This window comes from Sphaeramia orbicularis, chromosome 14, assembly GCF_902148855.1.
Source record: "Sphaeramia orbicularis chromosome 14, fSphaOr1.1, whole genome shotgun sequence".
Taxonomy (NCBI): Eukaryota; Metazoa; Chordata; class Actinopteri; order Kurtiformes; family Apogonidae; genus Sphaeramia; species Sphaeramia orbicularis.
In genome coordinates, this window is record NC_043970.1 from 51,580,743 (window position 1) to 51,594,376 (window position 13,634).

General features: G+C 35.9%; 1 protein-coding gene across 2 annotated transcripts in view; it reads right to left on the reverse strand.

Annotated features, from left to right (window-relative positions):
• pcp4a (Purkinje cell protein 4a) overlaps nt 1-13,634 on the reverse strand; it is an 81,606-nt gene that overhangs the window by 22,503 nt on the left and 45,469 nt on the right. Inside the window, exons 2-3 of one of the 2 annotated variants that reach the window (XM_030153405.1) lie at nt 9,671-9,722; nt 462-494 (exon numbers count right to left, since the gene is read on the reverse strand). In XM_030153405.1, the coding sequence (XP_030009265.1) occupies nt 462-494; nt 9,671-9,722 (85 nt within the window). The remainder of the gene's footprint in view (nt 1-461; nt 495-9,670; nt 9,723-13,634) is intronic. The other variant, XM_030153406.1, reaches the window with a different exon arrangement.

A 13,634-nucleotide genomic window follows, 5' to 3' on the forward strand; every position in this document is an offset into this window, starting at 1 on the left:
ATTTCAGGTTGTTCATATTTGTTCAGCTTATTCACATTTTTTGCAAAATTATACTTTGTTTTAGTGTAAATACATGAAAATATTTACATTTATGAAGAGAAAAATCTGGAGTTGTCATTATTTCTATGTTATTATGATAGTATTTGACTGGTCCTGCCCACTGGAGATTGAATTGTTCTGAATGTGGAACCTGATTGTTAATATCTTAAGAGTAATTTTTGTATTTCACAAATTCATTCCAAGGGCCGGACTGGACCTTCTGGTGGGCCAGATTTGGCCCCCGGGCCACATGTTTGACACCTGTGATGTAGTGGATCTGATCATTAACGCGGCAGAGCCTGGTTCTGTTGCAGGTGTGCTAAAGGTGACTGAGGTCCAGGAAAAACCCTGTGGTTGTGGTTGTCATGCAGTTCGGTGCTCGTGTGCGATTGCAGTGATTTTTTTTCCAAATGGCGACTTACGTTTAGACGCGACCTTCTGTTGACCTTGAAGCCCTTGGACACAAACCACAATGGAAACAAACACACATTTCAGTCTCTCAATAAAACCACACAAACCACCGCATCTTCACACACACGACTCCCATCTCTAAAATTACACCTTCTCCTCGGGGTCGAAGCCTTTTCCGACGCCAGATGACTTTATAAGCCCGGCACATAACACTTTAAGTAATGCCTTGTGCTGCATGAATGAATCAAATTGCCACAATGGATGATGGGATTATTTCCATAAGAGGTTTGTGAAAGGTCATGTTCAAATGGGTTCCTGGGAGATTTAAAGCAGCCGGAGAGAATACAGACAATGATTGATGACGGCTGAAGAATACTGAGCAATGAGACCGCCGACAAATGACCTGTGGACCCAAAAAAACTGACCACGGAAACTACCCAGAATGCACCACTGAGGAAAAGAAAGGAGTCTGGAGGAAACAGGAAAACTATGGATGGAATCATCTTTATTTGGAAGCAGACAGCGACAGGAATGTTTTACACCTAACAGGTTAGAGACGATTAGTTTAGGTCAGGGGTGTCCAAACTTTTTTTAAAGAGGGCCAGATCTGATAATGTGGACATTGCCAGGGGCCAGTGGTCCCTTCGGACATTTTTTAAACAGTAAAAATTACATATAAAAGCGATAATTTTAAAAACAACTTTATTTTCATTGTCAAAATATAATTTTTTTTAAATGGCAATGTAACCAAATCTAAGCCACTCAGGTGTGAACAAATTAAAAAAAAAAAAAAAAACATTTCTGCCTTCCTTTCACATATGGAGTCAGATAACATAGAACAAACCATGTGGAGTATCTGAAACGTCCAAGAAGTTGATAAAAATCTTAACCCCACATTCATTTTAAACATGACTTATATGAGTAATTATTACTCATATATTACTCAGTAATGTAAAGTCTGTTAACATTTCAGATGAAAACATATGACTCTTACTCTTGTCTTTCACAAAATCATTCAGAAAGTAATATTTGTGTCACATCTACAAGTACATAACACCAGCAATTATAGGCAACTAACCTGGCAACTTGGTATCCTGCCCTGGTGGTGAATTCATTGAACTCCCAGGTTCACATGAAGAGTCACTGTTGTGAGTTTAAAGCAGCTTGAATTTGCTTCACTTTTTCGGAGCGCTCACTCCCTGCTAGCTTGTCGTATGCGTTAGCATGTTTTGTCTGCTCGTGTCTCTTTACGTTGAATTCCTTAAACAAGACAACAGTCTCTTGACAAATTAGGGAAACACAATCACCTCGATTTTCAGTGAAAAAAAATTGTAATTCCCATCTCTCCTGGAAGCGGCGGCCCTCACTGTCAACTTCCGTTTTTTTTATTTACAGGCGCCGTGGTTTGAAATTAGCGAAAAAGGTTCACGGCAAAGTCACAGATCCTGATAGAGTTATAGTGGTGCTGCCACCATGAGGTGAAAGGAGGAACTGCATTTGGAACCTTTTATGATTCATGTACTCGGTTCAACAGTCCAAGCGGGCCATAAATAATACATTATAAAACCCAAGCTGTGGGCCGTATAAAATCTGACCGCGGGCCGTGATTGGCCCCCGGGCCGGACTTTGGACATGCCTGGTTTAGGTGGATATGTGGGTGTGTATGGGTTAAGGATCTACAACTTTGTACTTTTCTACATCCACTGTTTTTGATCCAACTCCATGGGTTTGACTGGTCAATCAATGCTGCTATTTATTCATTTATTTTACCTTTTTTCTTCAATTTAGTTCAGTTTATGGCTTATTTTGTTTATGTTACTTATTATTTTGTTATTTTATTGTGCATTTTTGTTCATTATTTTCAATACTTAGGCTGTTTTTCTTCATTTTGTTGCTCTTTTTCTTAACTTTAGTACATTTTTTTTTGGCTTTTTTTAATTTTTTTTTTTTATAATTAATTTTTGTTCATGTTATCCACTGTCATTGATCCAACTCCATGGTTTTACAGGTGAATCAATGTTGCAATTTTTTTTGTTATAATCATTATTATTGTTTTATTTATTTATTTTGTACCTTTTTTCTTCAATTTAGTTCAGTTTGTGGCTCATTTTGTCCATGTTACTTATTATTTTGTTGATTTATTCTACATTTTTGTTCCTCTCATTCATTACTTTGGCTATTTTTGTTCATTTTGTTGCTCTTTTTCTTAACTTTAGCACTTTTTTTTTTTGCTTTTTTTTTTAAATATAATTTTTTGTTTTTTTATCATTAATTTTTGTTCATTTTCTCCATTGCCATTGATCCAACTCCATGGTTTTACTGGTGAATCAATGTTGCAATGTTTTTGTTCTTTTTTTTATTATTATTATTTTTTTTTTTTTACCTTTTTTCTTCAATTTAGTTCAGTTTGTGAATTATTTTGTTTATGTTACTTATTATTTTGTTGATTTATTGTTCATTTTTGTTCATCTTATTCATTACTTTGGCTGTTTTTGTTCATTTTGTTGCTCATTTAATTCATTTTTTTACTTTAATAAGTTTTTGCTTTTTTTTTTTTACATTACATTTTTGTTTTACATTATATATATATATATATATATATATATATATATATATATATATATATATATGTGTGTGTGTGTGTGTGTGTATATATATTATATGTATATATATATACATTTTTGTTCATTTTATCCACTGTCACTGATCCAACTCCATGGGTTTTACTGGTGAATCAACATTGTAGAAGGTGTTTCCATGGTAACTACAGAGCCTCAGAATGTCCAAATCAGTCATATGGGTTCATATGGGATTAGGGTCAAATGGGTTCTCCCATCAGGTAATATCTGCACAGTAATAAAAGAATTAAATCCAACCAATAGGGGGAATTGATCCGAGGTTCAAAACCCTCTTAGATCAAAACTGTCATGCAACTTGTGGCCCCAGTAAACCTTATACTGGAGGACAAATTACTGAGCAGGACAGGGTTCAAAAAAACAAAAAAAACAAAAAACCCAAATGTTAACATCAGTAGATGGTTTTGTTTTCCAGTGGCTGTTCAGGTCTTTAAAGGTTAAAACATAATTCTGATCTGAACTGTTCATGCTAAACCACTCAGTAACTCCCATGAATCTGAAACAATATAGAAGAAGTAAAAAAAAAAAAAAACAGTGTGGAAATGGGCAAATGTCAAACGAATGCAATTCACACCACTTTCAAATTCAATTAAGCTGCTAAAATCCTTCTCGATCGGTGCTGGGATGTTTCCCCCGGGACCGAGTCGGAGCTCCAAAACACTTCATCATGTGAGAAGTCGGGACAGAAATCCATTTCAACAGCAGGTTTTAACAGTGTTATCAGGCGCCCAGAGAGACGAGCGGAGACACACGGTCTCCAGGTGGACGGAGGAGCTTTAACGGAGAACAGCCTATGGAGCCGTTTAAGGCTAAATGGACGCCATTAACCTGCTTCTACTGCAGGATGGGGACGTTCAGGAGATGAAAGTCTGTGTGTTGTATCATAGGCTGCCCCCAAACCTGATTTAGAGAGTGTGTGGACGGTAAAAAAGCAGTTTAAAGACAAGGGTGGTTCAAAAAAAGGAACCCCAGAGACACAACGAGAGGTGGGTTTGTGATGTAACAACGTGAAAATGATGAAAAACTAAAACATGTAAAAAAAAAACCAAACATAAAAACAAAACAACAAAAACATTAAAGACAAGAGGGGGAAAAGATGCAACGAGATGACAACATAAGGAGATAAAAATGAAGAAAAAAGTGTAAAAAGAGGTGATTAAAAAAACATAATGGGAAAATTATGTAAAACTAAAAGATGCAACGTGACAAAAATAATGTAAAATATCTAATAATAATAAATAAAAGAGGAAAACAAAGACAAAAGATGACAATGTACGAAGATGAAAACGAAGAAAAAAGATGTGAAAAGAGGTGATTTAAAAAAAACAAAACAAGACGAAAAATATGCAAAATATCTGAAAAATCTAAAAATCAAAACAAGAGAAAATCATCAAAACGAGACATAAAGATGGAATAAAGTAAAAATTGTAAAACATACAGGATGAAGAAAGCAAAGAAAAAAATGCAATGAAATGAACATGTAAGAAGATGAAAATGAAAGAAAAAGGTGATTTAAAAGATGAAAAATATGCAAAATATGTGACAAAAAACCGAAAACGATTGTTGTAAAATATATAATAACATATAAAAGAGGAAACAAACAAAAGGTGACAATGTAAGAAGATGTAAATGAAGAAAAAAGATGTAAAAAGAAATGATTTAAAAGATGAAAATATGTAGAATATGTAACAAGACGTAAAACACAAAACAAGAGAAAATCATCAAAACAAGACGTAAAGATGCAACAAAGTAAAAACTGTAAAACATACAGGATGAAAAAACAAGAGAAAAAAAAGCAAAAATGTGCAACGAAATGAACATGTAAGAAGATGAAAATGAAGAAAAAAGGTGATTTAAAAGATGAAAAATATGCAAAATATGAGACAAAAATTGTGACAATAGTCGAACGTCGGATCCAGGAGGAACAATGCGGTTTTCATCCCAGTCGCGGAACCCTGGACCAGCTCTACACTGTCCATCGGGTGCTCGAGGGTTCACAGGAGTTCGCCCAACCGGTCCACATGTGTTTGGTGGATTTGGAGAAGGCCTTGGACTGTGTCCCCCGTGGTATCCTGTGGGGGGTGCTTCAGGAGTATGGGGTCCAGGGCCCTCTGCTAAGGGCAGTCCGGTCCCTGTATGACCGAAGCAGGAGCCTGGTTCACATTGCCGGCAGTAAGTCAGACCTGTTCCAGGTGCACGTTGGACTCCGGCAGGACTGCCCTTTGTCACCGGTTCTGTTCATTATTTTTATGGACAGAATTTCTAGGCGCAGCCAGGGGCCGGAGGGGGTCCGCTTTGGGGACCACGGGTTTTCGTCTCTGCTTTTTGCAGATGACGTTGTCCTGTTGGCCTCATGGAACCTGGACCTTCAGTGTGCCCTGGGGCGGTTTGCAGCTGAATGTGAAGCGAGCAGGATGAGGATCAGCACCTCCAAATCCGAGGCCATGGTTCTCGACCGGAAAAAGGTGGTTTGCCCTCTCCGGGTCGGTGGGGAGTCTTTGCCCCAAGTGGAGGAGTTTAAGTATCTCGGGGTCTTGTTCACGAGTGAGGGAAGGATGGAGCGTCAGATTGACAGACGGATCGGTGCAGCGTCTGCAGTGATGCAGTCGCTGTACCGGTCTGTCGTGGTTCAGAAGGAGCTGAACGAGAGGCGAAGCTCAAGGTTTACCGGTCAGTCTACGTTCCTACCATCACCTACGGTCATGAGCTTTGGGTCAGGACCGAAAGGACAAGATCCCGGATACAAGCGATCTAAATGAGCTTCCTCCACAGGGTGTCTGGGCGCACCCTTAGGGATAGGGGGAGGAGCTCAGTCACCAGGGAGGAGCTCAGAGTAGAACTGCTGCTCCTCCACATCCAGAGGAACCAGCTGAGGTGCATCTGGCATCTGTTTCAGATGCCTCCTGGACGCCTCCCTGGGGAGGTGTTCTGGGCATGTCCCGCCGGGAGGAGACCTTGGGGAAGACCCAGGACACATTGGAGAGACTAATGCCCCGTTTCCACTACGTGGTATCAGCTCGACTCAAATCGGCTCGGCCTTTTTGCGTTTCCAAAGGACCTGGAATCTGGTACCCGGTACTACCTTTTTTGGTATCACCTCCACCAAGGTTCCAGGACTGGGGACCAGATACTAAAATGTGACGTGTAAACACTGCAGATCACTGATTGGTCAGACAGTTTTCTCTGTGACCCGCTGTTTTACAAAAAACAGATGCAGAAGTTGACAGTACATATAGCGGTACATTAATCCACATGATAACAGCCCAAAACTACACCATGGTCGGTCGAGGAGATTCAGTCTTTGGTGGTCGACGTAAAAATTCAGACGAGACAACACGCAACGAACGAGTTTATCAGCAACTCTCTGAACAGACGACACGGAAGTAATGCGCTGCATCCAGGTACTGTAAAGTCAGTAGTATCTTGTAATGGAAACGCTCTCCAGGAATACTGAGTCGAGCCGAGCCGAGCCGAGCCGAGCCGGTTCCACGTAGTGGAAATGCGGCATATGTCTGTGGGCTGGCCTGGGAACAACTCGGGATCACCCCGGAAGAGCTGGAGGAGGAGTCTGGGGAGAGGGAAGTCTGGGCATCCCTGCTTAGACTGTTGCCCCCGCAACCTGGCCCCGGATAAGTGGCAGACAGTGGATGGATGGATGGATGGATGGACGTGACAAAAAAATGAAAATGAACAGATGTAACAACATGAAAATCATGTAAAACTAAACAATGAGACATTTTGGAATCCCACAGATATGATTAAAGGTGTATTTGTCATAAATATCTGCTTTTTTCCAGAGGTTCGTGTTCATTCATGTGTTTCTTCTCGAGGCCAAACAGGTCTGACCTCCGTTCACTGGTTCATTCTGTTCATTCTGTTCATTCTGTTCATTCTCTCCACATCACTTCTGCTCTAAACACCATTTATGGATTTGTGCAAAGCTAAGTTGTGCAAACCCAATTTTACTGCTTATAACTCCAGGGATTTGAATTGATTTGAATTACATTAGGACGCCAACAAAACCATGGCCCAGTTTGTAAAGTAGGTCTTTGTGTAAACGACTGGATGGTGGAAGGAGGCTCCGCCGCACCGTCAACAAAGTGGAGGGATTTATTTTAAACTATAAAAGCAGAAAATAGACACCTTCAGTCATATTCACTCTATCCTTTCACTGGACGTATTAAGTTGCATTAAATCCTAAAGAAAGCCCAGACACTGGATTAAAAAGGTGCCATAAATCCATATAATCCATCAAATCGCAATATTTCTAAACCTAATATGCATTTCATAGCAATGTTTTTCACAAATCTGTGGAAACTACAGATATTATTATAATTTATTTTAACCCATAAAGACCCAGTTCTACTTTTGTGTCAGCTCCCAGATGAATTTTTCTCTCTGTTTAACCTTCATTAAGTGATTTATTATATTTTTTTAATATAATTTTTTTTTTCAGTGAAGATCCAGTATTTTTCTATATTTAATTTACTGATCATGTACTTTAATCATCATGCCAAGATTACATTTGAAGGTGTTTATATAAAAAACAGAAAACTTAAGAAAAAGGGACTTTTTTCAGTAAAATATATCATTAACTGAATATAAACCCGGTGTGTCCATCCACTGTCTTTTATCAAATTCTTTTGCTGGTGAATCGATATTGTAGATGACATTTTGTTGCCTATTTTGTTCGTTTTTCATCAATTTTGTTCATGTTATGTACTATTTTGTTGATTTATTATGATATATTCTGTTAATATTAGTGATGACTGGGTGTTTTTGTTCATTTTGATGCTTATTTTATTCCTTTTTACTTCATTTTAGTCAATTTTTTTCACTTTTTTTATAATTTTGTATTTTTTTTCTTAATTTTTGTTCATTTTATGTATTATTAAATATATATAAAAACAAGTGTGTCCATCCACTGTTTTTTTTTATCAAACTCTATGGGTTTTACTGGTGAATCAGTATTGTAGCAGATAACATTTTATTGCCTATTTTATCCCTTTCTCATCAATTTTGTTCATGTTATGTACTATTTTGTTGATTAATTTTGATATATTCTGTTAATTTTAGTGATGACTGGCTGTTTTTGTTCATTTTGATACTTATTTTATTCCTTTTTACTTCATTTTAGTCACTTTTTTCCCACATTTATTTGTTTTGTACAATTTTTCTTCATTTTCGTTCATTTTATTTATTTTTAAACATATAAAAACAAGTGTGTCCATCCACTGTCTTTTATCAAACTCTATGGGTTTTACTGATGAATCAGTGTTGTAAAAGATGACATTTTGTTGCCTATTTTATTCGCTTTTCTTCAATTTTGTTCAGTTTGTGGCTTACTTTGTTCATGTTATGTACTATTTTGTTGATTAATTATGATATATTCTGTTAATTTTAGTGATGACTGGCTGTTTTTGTTCATTTTGCTGCACATTTTATTCTTTTTTACTTCATTTTAGTCCATTTTTTCGCATTTTTTTTATAATTTTGTAAGTTTTTTCTTCATTTTTGTTCATTTTGTTTATAATTAAATATATATAAAAACAAGTGTGTCCATCCACTGTCTTTTATCAAACTCTATGGGTTTTAATTGGTGAATCAATATTGTAAAGATAACATTTTGTTGTCTACTTCATCATTTTTACCTCCGCCAAGGAGGTTATGTTTTTGCCAGGGTTTGTTTGTTTGTTTGTTTGTTTGTTTGTCTGTCCATTAGTGTGCAACATAACTCAAAAAGTTATGGACAGAGTTGGATGAAATTTTCAGGGTTTGTTGGAAATGGGATAAGGAAGAAATAATTAAATTTTGGTGGTGATCGGGGGTGGGGGGGCCCACGGGGGGGCCACTGATCAGCCTTGGCGGAGGTCTGCTCTCTCCGAGTGCTTCTAGTTTTGTAATTGTTTTCTTCATTTTTATTAATTTTGTTTATTATTAAATATATATAAAAACAAGTGTGTCCATCCACTGTCTCTTATCAAACTCTATGGGTTTTACTGGTTAATAAGTATTGTAGCAGACGACGTTTTGTTGCCTTTTTTCATCCTTTTTTTCATCATTTTTGTTCATATTATGTACTATTTTGTTGATTAATCATTAAATATTCTGTTAATTTTAGTGATGACTGGCTGTGTTTGTTCATGTTACTGCTTATTTTATTGCTTTCTACTTCATTTTAGTCAATTTTTCCACATTTATTTATAATTTTTGTAATTTTTTCCTTCATTTTTGTCCATTTGTTTAGAATTAAATATATAAAAAAACAAGTGTGTCCATCCACTGTCTGATCCACTTCAGATCATATTAAGCTGAATGTGGAACCTGAACTAAAGAGACTTTGACATCCGTGCTCTAGTTCATTTCTGCTGCACATTAAATGCCTGCATTTAATCTCCTCATGTTATACAAGAGATGACAGATTTGTGAATGCTGATAACAGAACCTTTTGGATGAGTTATGGACTGGACGACTGTCTGCAGGAGGTTTTTGTGGGTTAAAGCTGTTTTTCCTCCAGACAGGATGAGAAACCCTCTGTGTCTGGTGCTACTTTGACAGTGAACTTGGTGCATGGATGGAAATACCTTGTGCAGCAGATGGTTTGCTGTTTCCAGTCATTGCTCCAGATGCTTGTCTCTGCAAAGGAAACAAAAAATATCATCAGCGTTTATTACAAAATGTTCTCAAGCCAGAATAACACAGATGTGCAAGGATATCAACGTTTGTTCCTCCTAAACCAGGGAGGGGTGTTAAACATGCGGCCCGCGGACCAAAAGTGGGCCACCAAAGGGTCTGATCAGCCCATGAAGACATTATACTGAAGATATTCAACACATAAGGTAAGGTAAGGTAAGGTAAGGTAAGGTAAGGTAAGGTAAGGTAAGGTAAGGTAAGGTAAGGTAAGGTAAGGTAAGGTAAGGTAAGGTAAGGTAAGGTAAGATAAGATAAGATAAGATAAGATAAGATAAGATAAGATAAGATAAGATAAGATAAGATAAGATAAGATAAGATAAGATAAGATAAGATAAGATAAGATAAGATAAGATAAGATAAGATAAGATAAGATAAGATAAGATAAGATAAGATAAGACAAGACAAGACAAGACAAGACAAGACAAAATAAGTTCATTTAAGATAAGTTTAAATGAGATAAGTTAAGATAAGATCATTTAAGATAAGTTAAGTTAAAATAAGATAAGTTAAGATAATTTAAGATAAGTTGAAATGAGATGAGTTAAGATAAGATAATTTAAGATAAGTTGAAATGAGATGAGTTAAGATAAGATAATTTAAGATAAGTTAAGTTAAAATAAGATAATCTATGATAAGATAAGTTAAGATAAAATCCTTTCAGATAAGTTAAGGCAAGTTAAGATAAGTTAAGATAATTTAAGATAAGTTGAAATGGGATAAGTTAATTTAAAATAATTTAAGATAGGATAATTTAAGATAAGATACGTTAAGTTAAAATAAGATGAGATAATTTAAGGTAAGATAAGAAAAGAAAGTAAGTTGAGATGAGATAAGTTAGGATAAGCTGAGTTTTGTTTTTTTTTCAATATTTTCAGTATAATTTTGTGTGATATTTTCATACAGTTTTTTTGTACTTTATGCATTTGCTACTAAACTGATTTTCTTTGTTCCTGTAACAGTGACAGTACAGATCTGACCTATTCTATTCTATTCTATTCTATTCTATTCTATTCTATTCTATTCTATTCTATCCTATTCTATCCTATTCTATCCATAGGTTATTATGTTATTATTTTACTGGTACAGCCCCTTAAATGAATTTGACAGCCCTGTCCTATACAGCAGATCTGACAGGAATAAAATGAAAAAAACTAAACAACACTTCCTCACAGTTTCCTGATCTATAAAAAAAAGTGTCACGTTGTATGAACATGTTCTGTCATATCCCCACAGAGGAGGTGTCATGAGACGTCATCCACGCAGATGTTGCAGGATGGATGTGTGATGTATAATCTATGTTTCTGCAGTGGAGGCATGTTCTAACAGCTCCTGACTGGTACTGGTACTGGTACTGCTGCTAATGCTAATGCTGCTGCTCAGCCACGCCACAGCATCATGACAAGCAAACAGCTCTGAAAATAAACCTCTTAAATGCTCCAGAACATCTCAACAGGATGTGATGGATGACATGAAAACACAAAAATTTGTCTGTTTTTCAGCTTTGAACCTGCCTTTTACATCAAAACTTGGAAATAATGCCCATATATATATTTTTTTAAATCCAAAATGCACCACATGAACACAAATTTAACACACATAACTTATTTTCTATATTAAATATGACATAAAACTGAAGCTCTATACACACTACTGCAGATATTTTGCTCAACTGCTATTTTTCTGTACATCTGGACCTCTTTTCCACATTTAAATAACATTTTGAGTCTTGAAAATTTGCAAAAACGCTATTGAACGTGAATATTCCTACAAAAACACCAATATCCAACCAATCACAGATCAATGCACATGTATCATCAACTTTTACTGAATATTTTTATTTGGAAAGAATCAACACCTAATGGGTCAAATATTGGTAATTTTGCCATTTCTTACAGATTTTTTGCTTCCGAAACTGATTAATTCGGTCTGTTTTCTAGTTGAAGATGATGGAGGCTGAACTGGTGACAATAAATGAAAATTTTAAGTATTTTGATGTAAATTCAGTCTCATGTTGCAACATAACATGGATAACATGGTTAACATTGACTTTTGTTATGATTTGGTGCTATATAAATAAAATTTGATTTGACATAAATTTGATAGTCACCTCTTAAATCCTCTAGAACATCTCAACAGGATGTGATGGATGACATGAAAACACATAAATTTGTCTGTTTTTTAGTTCTGAACCTGCCTTTAACATCAAAACTTGGAAATAATGTTCAAAATTTGAGTAAAAAACAGACTTTGTTTATCCAAAATGCGCCATGTGAACACAAATTTAACACACGACATATTTTCTATATTAAATATTACATAAAACTGAAGCTCTATCCACACTAATGCAGATATTTTTGCTCAACTGCTATTTTTCTGTAAATCTCGGCCTCTTTTCCACACATAAACAACATTTTGAGTTTTGAAAATTTGCAAAAACACTATTGAACATGAATATTTCTACAAAGCACCAATATCCAACCAATCACAGATCAATGCACACATATCATCATCTTTAACTGAATATTTTTATTTAGAAAAACTCAACACCTAATGGGTCAAATATCGGTAATTTTGCCATTTCTTACAGATTTTTGCTTCCAAAACTGATTAATTCAGTCTGTTCTGGTTGAAGATGATGGAGGCTGAACTGGTGAGGATAAATGAAAATTTTAAGTGTTTTGGTGTAAATTCAGTTTCATGTTGCGATATAAGATAGATATTCACCTCTTAAATCCTCCAGAACATCTCAACAGGATGTGATGGATGACATGAAAACACATAAATTTGTCTGCTTTCCAGTTTTGAATCTGCCTTTAACATCAAAACGAGGAAATAATGAGGGAGAATGTGAATGAATAATGGATCAATAATGTAAAAGCACTTTGGGTGTCTAGAAAAGCGCTATATAAAATCCAAGCCATTATTATTATTATTATTATTATTATTATTATTATTATTATTATTATTATAAACTTGAATAATGGCTATAAATTTACTTAAACTTAAATTAAATTAACTTCAACAGACTTTGTTTATCCAAAATGCACCACGTGAACACAAATTTAACACACATGACTTATTTTCTATATTAAATATTACATAAAACTAAAGCTCTATCCACACTAATGCAGATATTTTGCTCAACTGCTATTTTTCTGTACATCTGGGCCTCTTTTCCACACATAAACAACATTTTGCGCAGATGTCCAATGGAAAAGCAACTGCTGACAGTCTTGCAGTGTCACCGGAAAGGTCTCTGATGAATGAATTCCTCCCCCCTGGTGGATTATCTGTGTATTGCATGTATCTAATTGTATACATCAGGTTTTTCAAGAAAACAAAATATCACACTGATCATATAGAGGGCTTCAAAACTCAAGTATCAGATATGATACGTTTGGCATTATAGGGTTAAACTGTGCAACAAAACCCAAAAGTCCTAAAGTCTACATGTAATCCAGGAAATTCACCATTGACAAAACAGGCTCCTTGATAATGATACTCAGCCCCCCCCCCCCCCCCCCCCCCCCTCCCCCCAGTGTCCCAACACCCCTTTGATAAACACTGATTTAATCCAACATGGCGCAATATTTATACACTCTCTGTTCAAAACAACTTTATGTGAATTTATAGCAAATATATTCAGATGTAAACCATGAATATTTCTACAAAAACATTCATATCCAACCAAAACCTCATCATTTCTCCTCAGACCACTTCTTTTACAATACACTGGGAGGTAATTATTGCACCAAAAAAAGCAAAAAAACTATGATTCACTGCAGCTTTAAGTGAGCCATGAGGCAGAATATTTGTGTTGATGCTGTAAACTCCTGTGTGTCCCATCTTCAGATC